General features: G+C 42.8%; 1 protein-coding gene across 2 annotated transcripts in view; it reads left to right on the forward strand.

The window, feature by feature from the left end:
• Window positions 1-794: 794 nt before the first annotated feature.
• CHCHD3 (coiled-coil-helix-coiled-coil-helix domain containing 3) overlaps window positions 795-16460 on the forward strand; it is a 158798-nt gene continuing 143132 nt past the window's right edge. For both annotated transcript variants that reach the window (XM_082060017.1, XM_082060018.1), the window contains exons 1-2: window positions 795-954; window positions 3054-3141. In XM_082060017.1, coding sequence (XP_081916143.1) covers window positions 874-954; window positions 3054-3141 — 169 coding nt within the window. In that variant the 5' untranslated portion in view covers window positions 795-873. The remainder of the gene's footprint in view (window positions 955-3053; window positions 3142-16460) is intronic.

The following is a 16460-nucleotide window of genomic DNA, read 5'->3' on the forward strand; positions in this document are numbered from 1 at the left end:
GCATCCAGAATGCAATACTTTTTCTTGTATTATACACTAAATAATAGCTTTTCTCTTTTCAGACATCTTCCCAGCACATATCTCTGTGATTCTGGCCATCCAGACAGGCCGCGGGATCTACAGGGGGGATTTTCCTCACAGAACAGGCAGAAACTGTTGCGGTCTATATAGTAGCCTGAAAAGAAAACGTATTATGCGTCACTAACATAATTCATCACTCGGAAAGGAAATTACATGCCCGGAGGTGCTGTGCTAATGGTAATTTTATGCCGTTATGATGTGGAAAATGGGATGAAGGAGCAGCTCAGGCCCAGCAGAATCCTGGGGCTCCCACCTTCACAGTTGGGCTGTGTGAGGCGCCATTGGCGCGGCCTCGCTCATGGAGGGGGGAAACGCACCCCCCGTCAGCCCCAGCGGGACGAGCAGAACCTGGAGGGATCCCGAAAGTCCCCTCAGAGCGGGGCCGTGTCCCGGGAGAGCCATGAGCGACGGACGACACCTCCCCGCCCGCAGAGCGGCCCGGGGACGGCGGGAACTACATTACCCAGAGGGCACCGCGCGGAGGTATCAGCTCCCGCCCCCGCCTCCTGCCGCTAAGCATCCTGGGACTTGTAGTCCTCGCCCCCGCTGAAGTTTGAACCGAAAAAGTTTCCGCACTCTTTCCGGGTAGCGCGCCGCTCTTCAGCAGGTGTGCGCGGTTTCCATGGCTACGGCCCCGCAGCCAATAGGGAGCCGGGTTCTACGCGCGGGGGGCGGGGCGAAGCTAGAGGCGCGCCAATAGAAGGCGGCATTGTTGCGAGGCCCCCTGGCAGCGGGGGCAGCGAGTCTCCTTGGGGCTGTCCCTGGGCCGCGGCCTGGAGGCGCCGGGCGGAGATGGGCGGCGGGAGCAGCACCCGGCGCGTCACCTTCGAGGCGGATGAGAATGAGAACATCACGGTGGTCAAGGGCGTGCGGGTGAGAGCGGGGACCCCCCTGGGCCTTCCCGCTGGGGACACAGGGGGTCTGGTTCGGCCCAGGCTGACCCGAGCTGGGCCCGGGCCCCTTCTCGCCTTTTTCTTCATCTCCTGCCCCCGCCGCCCCGTCCCCTCACGGTCGCTCTCCTCCGTTTCCATCCCCTCTCCCGCAGGGACTTACGCCCCTTTACCGCTCTGATCCCTCCGTCGGGTTTTTCATGGCACCGGTGGGAGCCGAGGTGTTCGGGTTGGGTCTGGAGGCCTCTGTCCGTGCAGGAATCACCCCCTGGGTGAGGGGGGATCTTAGGACAAGCGGCTGAGGGACCTGGGGGGTTCAGCTGGAGAACAGGAGCTGAGGGGAGACCTTCTGATCTCTGAACTGCCTGAAAGGAGCTTGGAGCCAGGGGGGTCGGGCTCTGCTCCCCAGGAACAAGCGCCAGGAGCAGAGGAAACGGCCTCAAGTTGCACCAGGGGAGCTTGAGGTTGGATTTAAGAACAATTTCTTCCCCAAAGGCCTGTGGGGCATTGGAACAGGCTGCCCAGGGCAGTGGTGGAGTCACCATCCCTGGAGGGGTTTAAAAGATGTTTAGACGAGTTTCTTAGGGACATGGGTTAGTACCAGAGTTGGGTTATCGTTGGACTCAATGATTATGAGGGTCCGGTCCAACTGCAGTTGTTCTGTGTTTCTATCCCCTGCCTGGATACCAGGGTTGGGTGGTAAAACACTTGTAGGAGGGATGTGTAACTGTAGAGTGTCTTGTCTTTCCCTGACCTCTACATGTGACAGCTCCTCCCTTTCCTGTGCTCTTTTCTGACTTCTCATGTACCTGCAGAAACATTCCCATTTTTTCCCAATTTACAGCATGCTGTTGCCTGTTATATCCCAGAAGGTAGTTTGTGACACAAAACACTGAGAAACCTTCCAGCTTATAAATGTTTCAATGGGAGACACCATAGTTATATCGGGAAGGAGAATAACTTTTCTTTGAACTTTTTTTAAATTACTCCTTATAGGGAGGAGTGTTGCAGAATGAACCTTGATAGTAACTGCTGCTGATTTCAGCATACTGATATTTTTCTGTTCTGGTCATTTAATGCTCTCAGGCAAATAGGTAACAGCAATTTAAGTGTTCACAGCAGAGTTTATCTGCTCTGAACTGTGCTGAGGTACTGTGATGTGCCATTGAAGTGTCTAAAGCATCCTGTATCTTGAAATAATGGAAGAAAAAACTGAATGATATTACAGCCTCTGGGAAGATGTAACTTCACTGAATAAATAGTGTTGGTCAATAGGGCATCCGAAAGTGGATCTGTTTACATATGTGAAACTACCTGTGAAGTTAAGCTGAGAGTTTTAGTACTGGCTTAAGAAATCGTATGCTGAAGGGATTTTTACACTCTAAGTTGTGTTTTGGGTTACAGATTCTAGCAAAATGTAGGTAACAGATTTCTGCCAGTGCAAGACATCATGCTGTAGGTTTAGTAAAGAGTTTGCTAATTAAATTAATTTTAATGGGCAGTCAAAACAGTATATTGATAAGAGTTGGTGTTTGAGGGAACCAATAGAAAGTTACACATTGGAAAACAGAAGCTTTCATGTTAGAACTTCTTTACCTTCTGTTCATTTTTTTTCCTGTGGGCTACAAGAATCTGCAACTGGACATTTCTCTAATTCTGTTTGATTCTGCATAATTTCTGACAGTATTTCTGTGTGTGCTGGTGTCAATATTAGAATGAACTCAATGGCTGATGGCCCTTGCTGTGACCACTGGTGTTGCACAAGTGTTTTAAGGGCTTGGTCAGGATGAGGTTTCTCCTGGGTTAAGTGCTCTGCACTGTGTGATATTTGACTGTCAGCCAAACAAGAGAGAAAGGCAAAAAGGCTCATTAATTACAAGTGATATTTCAAAGTGTATTTTTAATTTTTCTGTTCCCTGTATCCTTTACTTTGTCATCAGTTTCGTGTGTTCTGTGAGAGCCCAAATAATCTCTGTTGTTTATATAAAGTTGTATTTCATTTTTTTTTTGTGGGAAGAGAGTGGTAATGGGGCTAAAGGAGGAGATGCAGTCTGACTCTGGGTTGGGGTTTATATTTTTCAGCTCTCTGACAGTGTCATTGATCGTATGAAGGAACCTTCTTCACCCGGTGGAAGAACCCAGTCTCAGCACCGATCAGGATCTGGTGCAGGTACGCCCGTGGTTTTCTGGTTTTTAATGTGCCGAAGAAAATCAAATGTACTTTTCGGAGCATTGTAATGGACTCATTGCCATTTTGTAAGGTGATTTTTTTTTTTTTTTAACATTACCTTTTTGCATGTTGTCTTTTGAAGAAGTAGTTTGTAGGCTTTTAGAGGAGTTAAATGACTTGTTATTTTCTTCAGACATTAAAGTGTAAAACACAAGTGTTTATTAGACCTGGTTTTCTGAGGTGTTATCCACTGTTGAAGGCTTAAAGAAGTAAAATAATCCAACAGAAAAAGCACATATCCATTCCAAATAATCTTTCCTTCAGACCTTGATGCATCTTGCATACTTAACTGACACTGAATTTTAGTATAGTGAATTTCTGTTGAAATATACTTAGGCAAACATTGTAAGAAAAATATGCTATTTTCCTGTAATGGAGTAGCGGAAATAAGTCACAGTTTATACAGATCAATGGCTCAAAATGATGGCTCGCTTAATATTTTATTTTTCATTATTGAGGCTTGTTCGAATGCATCAAACAAGCTTTGTGCCAGGCAGCCTGGAGACTAATTTAAAATATTTCAGCACAGTGAACATGACATAATTACTGAAAGAGGGAAAATGAATAGCCAAGGTTGGAGCATGTGATTTGTATTTGTTGTCTGTGTGGAACCTGTAAGGTTCAAGTAAGGCTTCTTGTCAGTGCTCTAGAAATATTAATGATATCACTGTTCCCTAAGGAATTCCCTTTTGCTTTGAGACTTCTAAAAAATCCCACCAAACTCAGCACTGATTAAAAACCAGTCCTGTGGCTGTAGTGGGTCCTGCAATAAGACCTGAATGGTTAGAATATAGCATCTTTATTTCATCTGAAGCTTAGAATGTTAGTTTTCTGTTGCTTAATTGAAGGTGGTGTAGGTGTCTATATCTGAGCTGGGTTCCCTCTGTGGTCAGAGAAAAGATAAAGACATTTTGGGGGACAATTGTTCTGGTTTATTTGAAAATTCTACTCCAGGATGAGATGAGTTGCCCTCCAGCAATACTGGGGTGAAAAGGTGCAGTGTGAGCATCTAATGATGTCAAGCAAATCCAGCACAGGGTGTTTTACAAATATTGGGGCTCCCAAATGGTGCTATTATAGGAGATGGTTTTTCAGTTTTCACAGAATCCCAGAATGTCAGGGGTTGGAAGGGCCCTGGAAAGCTCATCCAGTGCAATCCCCCCATGGAGCAGGAACACCCAGATGAGGTTACACAGGAAGGTGTCCAGGCGGGTTGGAATGTCTGCAGAGAAGGAGACTCCACAACCTCCCTGGGCAGCCTGGGCCAGGCTCTGCCACCCTCACTGAGAACAAGTTTCTTCTCATACTTAAGTGGAACCTCATGTCTTCCAGTTTGTACCCATTACCACTTGTCCTATCACTGGTTGTCACCGAGAAGAGCCTGGCTCCATTCTCCTGACACTCACCCTTTAGATATCTGTAAACATGAATCAGGTCACCCCTCAGTCTCCTCTAGCTCCAGAGCCCCAGCTCCCTCAGCCTTTCCTCACACGGGAGATGCTCCACTCCCTTCAACATCTTTGTTGCCCTGCGCTGGACTCTCTCCAGCAGTTCCCTGTCCTGCTGGAACTGAGGGGCCACAACTGGACACAATATTCCAGGTGTGGTCTCCCCAGGGCAGAGCAGAGGGGCAGGAGAACCTCTCTGACCTACTGACCACCCCCTTCTAACCCACCCCAGGTACCATTGGCTTCCTGGCCACAAGGGCCCAGTGCTGGCTCATGGTCACCCTGCTGTCCCCAGGACCCCCAGCTCCCTTTCCCCTATGTTGCTCAATTTTATGATTAGGAAGACCAGCATAGTGCAGACAAGGAAAAGATCAGTGGTAAAAGTGACTTAAATTGTCAACTGGCTTGTAAAATGTGGTTTGCCAAATAAAATTGCTTCTGATTTAATGAATGGAGCAGGGCTGTAGTTTCTTGTATGTGCTGCCAGGTTGTCCATCTTGTTTTTTTTTAGTAGTGGCCTTCTCATCATGTGCAGGTGTGTTACTCTAGTCAAGAAATGTTTCTAGGTTGAGGATTTATATGAAATAATAATTGCACATCTGAGCTAATTTCATGGTTGTGCTTGTTTCTTTTTTTATTCTTTCACCTGAGTTATGGAAATGATTTTGTGAATAAGCATCTGATTTTGTGGTTTAGTGACTAGAGATTATGGCTGCAATACCCTGGCAATTCTTTGCTAATTCTTGGGGTGTGTTTATCTTGATCCATAATTTTGTTTCTCTTTGTGTGTTGGAAATAGTCCTTTTTATATTCATTGATAGGCTTAATGAATTGCTTGGCCCTTCGCAAGCTTGGGAAACCTCATGCCTATTTGTGCTGTAGGAACTAGTGATTTAGGTGAATTGTTTGTATTTCCTCAGGAAAGTATAATTGGTCTCATATCTTAATTGCTAAAATTATTTATATTGAAGACAAGTTATACAGAAGTCTGTTTCCATACCATCCATTCCCCTTTCACTGAGTTTTTTTTGTAGAACTACAAACTGTAGAATTTCTTTGCTGTGGGTCAACAGATTTGTTTATTTTACAGCTAAATTGAATATGTCAGAGTCCACATTTGCCTGATAAGGTGTCGTTACAGGAAGGGCACTCACTTTGAAGCTCTGATCACTTAATGTTGAAATAATGCATGTTGGTGGCTGTGGGGACGGGATCCCACCTCTGAGCATCTTCCTTCCATGATCTGGCAGTGCTGGGACTTTGTTTCTTGGTGAAGCTCTTAGCACTGTTAATGAGAGCCCTATTTCCAGATAACTCCTTCCTTCTGCTTGATGAATCTGGTGTCAAAGACTTTGCTTTTCTGACAGTGCATCACCTGCTGCCTCTGAAGAGAGTTTTCCAAGAGCTGGTGGCGTTTGGAAGCCGGCTCTGGCTTTTGGATTACCAGCTGGGCAACTTGAAACTTGACAGTTTGTTAGCCTGCATTTATATCTTTTTATATTCCAGACAAATACAACTTTTCTACAAAAATAAAGGTGTCTAGAGGGAATAAAATTGAAGCTACTAAAACCAGCCCTTGCTTTAAATCAAGTCTTTGATAGCTTTTGGTGGAGCAATGAGGTATTAGATTACATGAGAGAATGTGTATCTTATTGCAGGATGAATTTATTGACTTCAGTTTGGGATTGGAAAATGAAATTACGTACACTTAGAATGAAATCTGACATCTAAATACTACATCTTAAACCATCCTAGTTGGCCAGGATTGTTTTTTTGACTTCTGAGTAATATTAAATGCACTGAAATGTTTAACAAGTGTAGAATCTTTAAAGTATGTCTGTAATTCCTCAAGCAATATTGATGAAAAGTAACTTGGTCAGACAATGAGATTTTTTTTTCTGAGTGTGCATTATACCTAAAGCTTTACTCATAACAGACAAAGGAAATAGTTTAATTCATTTTAGCTTAGTGGATATCTAAAACGCTAATAGTCTATTACAGAAAAAAAGAACAAATGCTATACTAAGAGTCTCTGCATCTCAGACAGACTTTTTTTCCCTTTGCAGAAACAGATTACACTGAGGAAATGGGATTTTTCTCTATATTGATATATTTTTTAATTGTGTTATTTGGTTTTTTGCAACTACATTGTCCTCATGAGAGCAAATTGGTAAAAGACCCATGTCATAAAGTACAATGTATTGTGTAACAAAGTGAGTTCTGCTGATACCTCCTCAGAAATTGGGTTAGACCTTGTGTATTTCCAGTGGAGAAAAATCTCTTAGCCTTGTTCATTTGTATGGAATAATGAGGACTTTTAATTGCGTACCCTCTTCTGTTAATGTCCCTGTCTTTTGATGGAGTTTCAGTGGCCCAGGGTATGTTGGTGCAATCAAACATGTTATCAAGTGTTGTTGAGGTGTACAGGAATGAGTATTTGAACAATTTGGTTCTAGCTGGAGATGTAACCAGGATTTAACTCAATTTTAGGAGAGCAAACTTCCGCTTATGAAAAGAGTTGGTGGGATCTCATGATGGCAGCTCTGAGGGATAAGTTCAAGAAAGCTGTGAGATTCTTAAGGACAACCTGTTCTTAGTGCAAAAATGGCCCATTGCAGTACTCAAGAAAATAGATATTTTTGGGAGGCTGGTTTTGTTAAACAAGGAGCTTGTGATGGAGCTTCAGTGCAAAAATGAGGTCAGCAGGATTTGGAAGCAGAGACAGGCTATGAAATGAGTGGATTTGTGGATGAGAGGAGGACAGTAGGTGTCATTTCCTTCAACTTCAGCAAGGTGTTTGATGCCACCTCTCCCAATATTCTTACATCCAAGTTAGGATGTTGCAGTGTGGATGACCAGACAACAGGTTGGTATTAAAATATAATAAAAGTGGTTGGATGGTCAGGGTCTGGGTTAATGCATCTTATTCTACCTGGAGACTGGTATCATGTGGGGCTTTGTCAGTGTCCTGGAGGAGGTGGAGTACGTGCTCCTCAATGCATTTCATCCCAAATTGAAGAGCTGCGGTCAGTGTGTTTGAGGTCAGAGCTGCTACCCAGAGGGACCTGGAGGAAGGAGCCAACAGGAACCTCATGGAAATTAAGAAGGTGCAATGAAAATCCTGCCCGGAGGAAGGAGCAGCCCCTGGGCTTGGAGCGGGCAGGGATAGGGGTTTGCTGTCCTGAAAATGGGCTGAGCACCCCAGTGGGCAGCATGGTGTGTGAGCCAGCTCTGTGCACAGGTGGCCAATACATCTAAGAGCATCCTGGACTGTATGAGCAGGAACACATCTTGTAGATGGAGAGATTTGATTATCCTTTTCTATTCAGTGCTTTACAGATAATTTCTCAAATACTGCATCCGGTTTCAGGCACCCTCAGCCATTCAGTCAGCTGGAACAAGTTCAGCCAAGGTCAGGGGCTGAGGAAGCTTGGCTTGTTTGAGGTTGAACAGAGAAGGTTTTGAAGATGCCTGATAGCAACTTTCTCCGACCCATGGGGCTTGTTGAGAAGCTGCCAACAGATCTTTGTGGTGATAAATCATAAAGATGAATCAAGAGTTCAGAGGAGGATGATGAAGCTGGTGGGGAGACTGGAGGACAAGTCTGAGGAGCAGTTGGCACCAGGGGCTTCATTCTGGAGAACAGGAGTTGAGGGGAGACCTTCTGATCTCTGAACTGCCTGAAAGGAGCTTGGAGCCAGGGGGGGTCGGGCTCTGCTCCCCAGGAACAAGCGCCAGGAGCAGAGGAAACGGCCTCAAGTTGCACCAGGGGAGGTTGAGGTTGGATGTGGGGAACAATTTCTTCCCCAAAGGGCTGTGGGGCATTGGAACAGGCTGCCCAGGGCAGTGCTGGAGTCACCATCCCTGGAGGGTTGGACAGATGGACATGAGGTTCTCAGGGACATGGGGTAGTGTCAGAGGTGGGTTAATGGTTAGAGAGGTAGATGAGGTTATAGGGGACATGTTTTAGTGCTGGAAGGGTTATGATAAGACTCGATCTTGAGGTTCTCTTCCAACTGGGATGATTCTATGGTTCTGTGTGAGGTGAACACACAGTGGACATGAAAGCAGGAGAGATTCAGAGTAGCTTGAAGGAAAAATATCCTTTGTCATGGTCGGACCAGTCAGGTGCTGGAAGAGGTTTCCTGGTGAGGCTGGGGAGGCTCCATCAGTGGAGGTTTCCAAGGTGTGAGTGGATGAACCCTCGAGCAATCTGGTCTGATCTCAAGGCTGATCCTGCTGGGAGCACAGAGTTGGACAAAATGAATTCCTGAGGCTTCTCTCAACCTGAATGATCATATGATTTCATGGTAGGGTGTGAAAATAAGTTTGGTAAGTGCAACGGAGCTTTTTTAATCCTTATAATGTGGACAGAGACCGATGTGACCACCTGGACTGGTCTCTTGCAATGTGCAGCCCAAGAGAATGTGGCTGAGATCTTAAAGTCATTGCCCTTCTTCCTTGTCTGGCTTTTATTTGAAGAATCACAGCATGTACTGGGAGTACTAGTCATTATGGATAGTCAGCTGCTAATTAGAACTAGTTTACTTGATGATGAATGTTGTGGGAGTTTCTGCTTTATTGCTTGTAAATTTTAATTCTCTTTTTATTTTTACTTTTTGAGTATGTGGAGTTTAGAGAGTTTGGTTGAATTTATGCCAATTTAACAAGAATGGTCTGCAAACAAATCCTGTTAGTTCTGTACCCTTTAATGTATTAATTTTCCTCTGCTTTGTTGTAGCAATGCCATATGTCTACACATGCTGAAAAAAGAAGTAAACTATGCTGTTTATTTTGCTGTGAGACACCTGCAAATATCTCGAGCATTTCCATTCAGCCACTGATGTTGGTTTTCAACCTTCCTTCCTGTAGCAGCAACCGGGAGAACTCGCTCTCTCTATTCAGTCACATTTACTTGCCCTCCTCAGGTACAGCTCTGGATACTCTTTAGAAGGAGGTTTTAAACTTAAATGGTACTGAAAACCTCTGTGGAATAAATCAAGTAGGAATCCTCAGTCAGACCGAGCTGGCCCGTTGACCACTTGTAGCCTGGAAGGCCAAGATTTGCATTATTTAGAATAATTCTGGTTTTGTTTTTGATATTATACTTGTGGGTTTGATTTCTTCTAGACTCTGGGATGGGGAATAAAGCTTTCAAAGGGGTGCAGAGAAATTTCTGAGAAATACTGGTGACTTTTGATAATCTGAAAGTCTTCAAAGCCTCTAATGCAGCAAGAATAAATTCCAAAGAGTATTTGGCAGTTTGGGTGAGGATCATCCTACTCCTGTTAATGAAGGAAGCAGATAATAGGCTACAATACATGGACATGTATGAAGGGCAGTTCTATCAGAATGTCATTGCTTCTGACACCCAGGCAGTGGTCTGCTCAGCGTTGATATTTTTGGATGCATGTTTTAAATTGGAGCAAGCTGTCCTGGGTATTTTTGCGTGTGTGATGCTGCAGCGCTCGCTCCTGCTCTCTGTGGCTTCTTCTATTGCCACTTGCTTGTCACTGAATTTCTTGCAGGTAACCTGATTTTCAGTGCTGTGTATTGATGTTCTTTGGGTTAAAGGTTGGCTATTGATGGAAGTATTTTATTATCAAAAGGTGAAACGTCTTGTAACTCACTAGACTGCTAAAGACGCCCAACTTTAATGCTGTCACTGGAACAGCAAATCTTTAGTTCACTCTGACACTTGTGTCACTGGATTGCAGGAGCGTAGGGAAGATGGAATTATGCATGGGAGGTGAAGCAAGTATTGCATAAATTCCAGTTTTTACTGTCTATGTGACAGGCAAGGTGTTCTGTGAACGCTTTCAGGTGGATGGGTATGTCCTTGTAAAACGCTATTGAAATTAGAAGGAAAAAATATCAGATAAAGCAGCTTATAGATCTGTTTCTTTTAGTTGATAGTATTTTGGAGTTGAGGGCTGTGGAAGGGTTTAGTTCACTGTGTCCTTAAAATACAGTATTAATGTCATTGAAAAGATGGTGTGTAATTAATGGAGGGTTGGGTAGATGTGATTAGTGTATTAGAGCAAGCAAAAAGTCCTAATTTAATTGTTGAGCAGACTTGGATTGTTGAATGTGGAACAGGTACGTAATTAGGAAAGAGGGTCATCCTGAACCTTACAAATGCTCATCTTATAAATTAAGGTGTGAATGGAAAAGCCTGGGTGCTCCCTCATATTATATACCCAACATTTGTCCTATTGCAAAGTGGTTTTGTCCTCAAGACTGTGCCTCAGCTGCCACTTTAATTGCATTTTGAGTATCCTGTGGAACAACACTAATACTGATATAATATTTTATGCTCTTCAAGGAAAGAAACTTTTTTTTCTAAACAAAAACTTTTATGAGTAAATTAGTAGTAACAATTAAAAAAGCCAACCCATCCAGCCCCCTGAAATACCTTATTAATACCTTATTAATATCTCAGTGTAGCAATGGACTGCATGACATGCACACACTTAAATATGCTTCAAAATGGCATTTGTAAAAATATTAACCCGGAGTTTAGCACAATATAAATTTGGCTGAAGTTTGTGCAGTTGTTTCCTCCTTTTATTGTAATGAAATGATTATTTTAAACCTCGTAGGAAAAAGTGGTTCATGCGTGGGAGGCATTTAAGGCTAGAATTGCAATAATTGGTTCCAACCCCCCTCTTCCCTGTTATTGCTTTATTTGTTGTTATTTAGTGTTGTAAAGAGAACTAAAGAAATGAATTTTGAGGCTTTCAAGGGTTCTGCAAATGGAGGAATTAAGTTTTTTGAGAGCTTGTGGGACTGAGTTGTGTGTGTGGTTCTTGTAGTATTTTCCTTCTCTCCCTACTCCAGGGTCGGGGTAAGAAAGCCATGAATATTGTCAAATCTGAAGTGGAGATTTGAGTGATGTATTTAAGGTTTATCACTTTACAACTGATGGAGAACTTTTGATATTCCAAATGAAATTTCAAGAAAAATCACCCAGTGTCAGGTCCAGTCCTACTTGTATGCATAAGTAACCAGGTCTTGAGCTGAGGCAGATTTATTGCCATGATAATCTGCTTCCTTTATAGCTTTTTTGTTTTACAAATGGTTTTCTGTGTATGTGGCTTTTTGTGCACAGGCAGAATTTATCTTTTGATGGGCATCTATTTACAAGTGTCACTGTTTCCCTGTATTCTTAGGAACAGGTAATTCTTAGGCACCGCATACTGTGCACTTTTCGGTCTCAAGTGGATTTGGCCAAATTAAATTTCATGCTATTCTGCTTAAGGCTGCATGTGCTCTATTAGGGTTTACTGAGCACAGACGTTTTCTTTAAGAAAATAATCTTTGAGTAGTTGTGCGGTACACATATAAAGCTATTTTTGTCATAGCTGGTACAACAAGCACATCCAAAGTGTTTGCGTAGAAATTGCTTTGAGTTAGAGGTTCGAACCACCCGTTTCTTGATGTGGAATTCAAGATTTGTATGTGCTAAACCAGCAGCTTGCAGTGGTTAGTGGAAAATCGTGTTGAAAAACTATTGATGGCTGGCATGTGATAGTTGTATTAATTTCTAATGCTGCAATAAGCTTAATTAAGAAAGCCAGGGAAACTGTAAACGTAGAGACAAAAATTAACCTGGGAGAATGTGCACAGTTCACGGAGCCTTTTGCAAAGCAGCGTGTAATAATGAGGTTTAAGCACTAAATGGTGACGCATTTACGCATGGACTCGGTGCCTTTGCCTTTTACTAGTTCTGAGTACTGAAATGTTTTGTGGTTAAATCCTGGCAGAGTTTGAGACCTTTAAGCATAGACAAAGGCCTGACTTAGGCTGGACTTCTTGAAAATGCAGCCCGAGTTTATCTGATGTTTGAGGCAGACTTGTGGAAAGAATTTGAGTTTTTGTTGTTTTTATGTTAAAATTGAATAAAAAGCTGTCTGACAAGATGCTATTATTTTCCCCCTTTCTCTCTACCCCTTTTTAATGTTCTTAATCTCAATGACATTATCCATTGGAAATCAGAATTTGACAGAAGGTGCCTGTTGGGGACACATTGGTTCCAATCCCTGTTTCCCATTGGTGTTCTTGCAGAAATGGGAGTTCTCGAGTTCTTGGATCCTATTTAGAGCTGAATGTGCTGAATGTTGCCTGTAACAGACTCTGATATTTAATATATCCACTGGCATTTTAGCCTTTGCCTTCTCTAGTCCATGCTGTGTCTGGGCAGCAGAATAAACCCCAGTTAATTCTCCTTTATCCTTCTCAGACCTTCTTGGGATTATAGATTGAAACACAAGGTTTGAACACCAGACCTATGGGGAGAGGCTGAGGGAGCTGGGCTTGTTTAGTCTGGAGAAGAGGAGGCTTAGAGCTGAGCTCAGCACTCTCTAGAACTACCTGAAGGGCAGTTCTAGCCAGGTGGGGATTGGTCTCTTCTCCCAGGCATCAGCAACAGGACAAGGGGCCATGGGCTTCAACTCTGCCGGGGGAAATTGAGGCTGGAGATTAGAAAGCAATTCTGTGCAGAGAGAGTGGTCAGGATTGGAATGGCTGCCCAGGGAGGTGCTGGACTCGCTGTCCCTGGAGGTTTTGAAACTGAGATTGGACATGGCACTTAGAGCCATGATCTAGTGAATGGACTGGAGTTGGACCAAGGGTTGGACTCAATGATCTCTGAGGGCTTTTCCAACCCAGTTGATTCTGTGAAAAGACCAGAGAGCTGGCTGAGATAAAAGGCTATGTAATTTAAAGGATTGTTCAAATAGAAGTCATCTGGAGCAGTTGGAATGCTTTAGTTATTTTCATTTTATCATCATGATTTTTATTCTTTAAACCACTGACTGAATTAGAAGTGTTTGCTTTCACCAGTATTAGTCTTAATAACACTGTGCATGAAAATTGTCATTCTACTCCATAGCATCGGCTCTGGTTTTATAAGAAAATATTCTTATGCAAATTATTTCTCCACTGACTACAATTGTCAATAAAATGACAAGCGAGGGGCTGCTATAAGGGGAAAATATATCAAAATATTCTAAACCAAGTCTCCAGTGAACTAAAAAGAGATTGTGCAGGACAAGGAGACCTGCAAGTAACAAAACCTTCTGGTTTTAATAGTAAATGCTATTTTTCCATTTCAATTTATTTACCCGTTAGAGAATCTCCAGTGTGATATTAAAGAATCCTTTAAATGTATGGTTTATCACATTACAATGAAAAGCAAAGCTGTGTTTTATTCTTTCATCTCCAGGCTGCAGTGATGTGTTACTAAAACTCTTAATCGCTTGTCAGATCAGGCAGGTTAAGTGTGTTCTGCTGCTTCTTGAAAGCTTTGTGCTAAGTTGTTTTTTAGTTCAACAGGAGGTAAGAAGACTTATTTTCTTCTCCCCCAGGGGAACACTGTGCTCTTGCAGCTACTGCTACGATTTATTGTTCTCTCAGATGAGTTTGCATGTGTGCGGATTTTCTTTTTTTCTTTGAATCATCTCATGTTGAGGTATATCACGAAAGATTTGGGTAACACCAGACTGAAAACTACAGTTTTTGGATATTGCTACCTGGTTTTCGAAATCTAAATTTAAGAAATAGAAGGAGGACATGGAATCATAGAGCAGTTTGGGTTGGAGGGAGCTTCAAAGCTCCCCCAGAGCCCTCCTGCCATGAGCAGGGACATCTTCAGCAGCTCAGGTTGCTCAGAGCCCCGTCCAGCCTGGCCTGGGATGTCTCCAGGCATGGTTCAGCCACCACCTCTCTGGCCAACCTGGGCCAGGCTCTCACCACCCTCAGGGCCAACAATTTCTTCCTCATGTCTAACCTGAATCTCCCTCCTTTAGTTTAAAACCATCACTCCTTGTCCTATCACAACAGGCCCTGCTCAAAAGTCTGTCCCCATTTTTCTTATGGGCCCCGTTTAAGCACAGAAAGGCCACAATAAGGTCTCCCTGGAGCTTCTGTTCTCCAGCTGAACACCCCAACTCTCTCAGCCTGTCCTCCCAGCAGAGCTGTTCCAGCCTCAGATCATTCCTGTGGCTCCTCTGGCCCCTCTCCAGCAGGTCCATGTCTATTCTTGGAGAATCAGCACTGGACATCCCATCACTTTGTCCACTAAGTTTTGACGGAGGACCAGTCTGCAGTGTCTGGCAGTCTGTCTATTTAAGGGATTGCTGAACACAGTGGCTTCTTTTAATCTGTGCCATTTGCACAAGAGATTTTTACTCCAAGTGAGCCTCAAATATTTCTCTATTAGCTGGAAGCATCTTTCTCCTTTGGAATGTTGCATCTGGCCTCTTGCCTTCTAGAATAGACTATTTTTCCCTGCACCTTTTATTGAATTCCTGAATTCACTTTCTAGTATTTGAAGTGCTACTGGCTCTTGTATTTTCTCATTCATGCTGGTTAATGTGCTACTTGGTGGTGACTCAAGGCAGTTAATTCCTAGAATGGGATTGAATCTGAATTCCTGAATGGAATTGAATCCTTCTGTACTATCTTTTTTCTTACTACTTACAACTAGTAACACTAAAAAGCTGTTGGTGGGGATGCTGTAAGTATTACAGCAGTTTAGAGACCAGCCATTTGAAAAACTTGTTGTTAACAGATCTCATGACCTGTTATTAAAAATGTAGGTGTTGGTTTATTGTTGCAAGAATTTAGAATGTTTCAACATTTGTCTTTTCTATAATTTCTGAATAATAAAAATAGCTGTAAACATTGCAGTTTCATATTGTTTACAGTCAGTTTCCAGTTATTAGAAGCAGTAATAGATTGATAAATATTTGGCCGAAGATATTTCAGGTCAAAATTGACAACACTGTAGCTGCCTGTTGACGATTAAATATAAAGATGTGTTGAAGGAAGACGCATTACAAAGCTTTTAAAATCACCAATGTATCCTTGCATGGTGTCCAAATGCCCTTGGTACTTGTTTGGTGCATATATTTGAAATGTCTCATCTGACTTCTAGTGTCCTACCATTAATATTACATGCTATATATGTTCTGTCACTTCATTACTAAAGCTTGACTTGGAGGTTATTCTCTAAGATCAACATGCTGCTCTATGGGATGTAGGAAACTGGAAACATTATCCTCAAGACATAAGAAAGTACTTAGATTGTCCTGTGTTTCCCTTTCTAAGTCAGTGATTCTCATGTACAGGACCTTGTTAAAATGCTGTTTAAATTCTTTTCCTTGTATCCTCCTCGAGTCAGCAGTGATGGGACTGAATGTGCTCCAAGTTGCATCTCAGCTGAATAAATAAATTGGGGAATTACTGTTTTCTTCGCACTGGTACAAACCACCCATGTATCAGCCTGTTGTTATAACCTGAATGAACGAACAGGTGATGAGATTTGAGCACACAACAGCTGGTTTATCCCCTTGTTTATCAGTGCGAGCTTCCTTGTGCCTAATTTGGGGTGAAGTGGTTGCTTTCCGACTTGGTGCACAGTTTCAGTGCCCATCTCATGGACAGATAAAACAATGACTTGATATGGTGCTGGTTACACTTTATTCTGAACAGGCAGCTTCTGCTGGAATATTTTCACTCCATTTAAAATTTAGCGTTAAGTTTTTTAGGTTGCTTTAAGCATATGAAGTAGAATTTTGGTGTTTTGATTTACTTTTCCATGTAACTCCAGCCTCTGAGAAATCTGGTTAATGGGATAAGCAGATTATTTGAGTGATATCTTTGGATTAAACACTTTCCTATAACCTTTACCTGTCAAGACATTTTTACTGTTTGTTTTTTCACATTGTGCTTCCATGATGGCCTTTATATAATTTGTTTTTATGTTCCATCTTCCTCAGAGTAAAATTCAAAATTATTACCAGAGCA

This window comes from Streptopelia decaocto (genome assembly GCF_964273445.1).
Source record: "Streptopelia decaocto genome assembly, chromosome: 1".
Taxonomy (NCBI): domain Eukaryota; kingdom Metazoa; phylum Chordata; class Aves; order Columbiformes; family Columbidae; genus Streptopelia; species Streptopelia decaocto.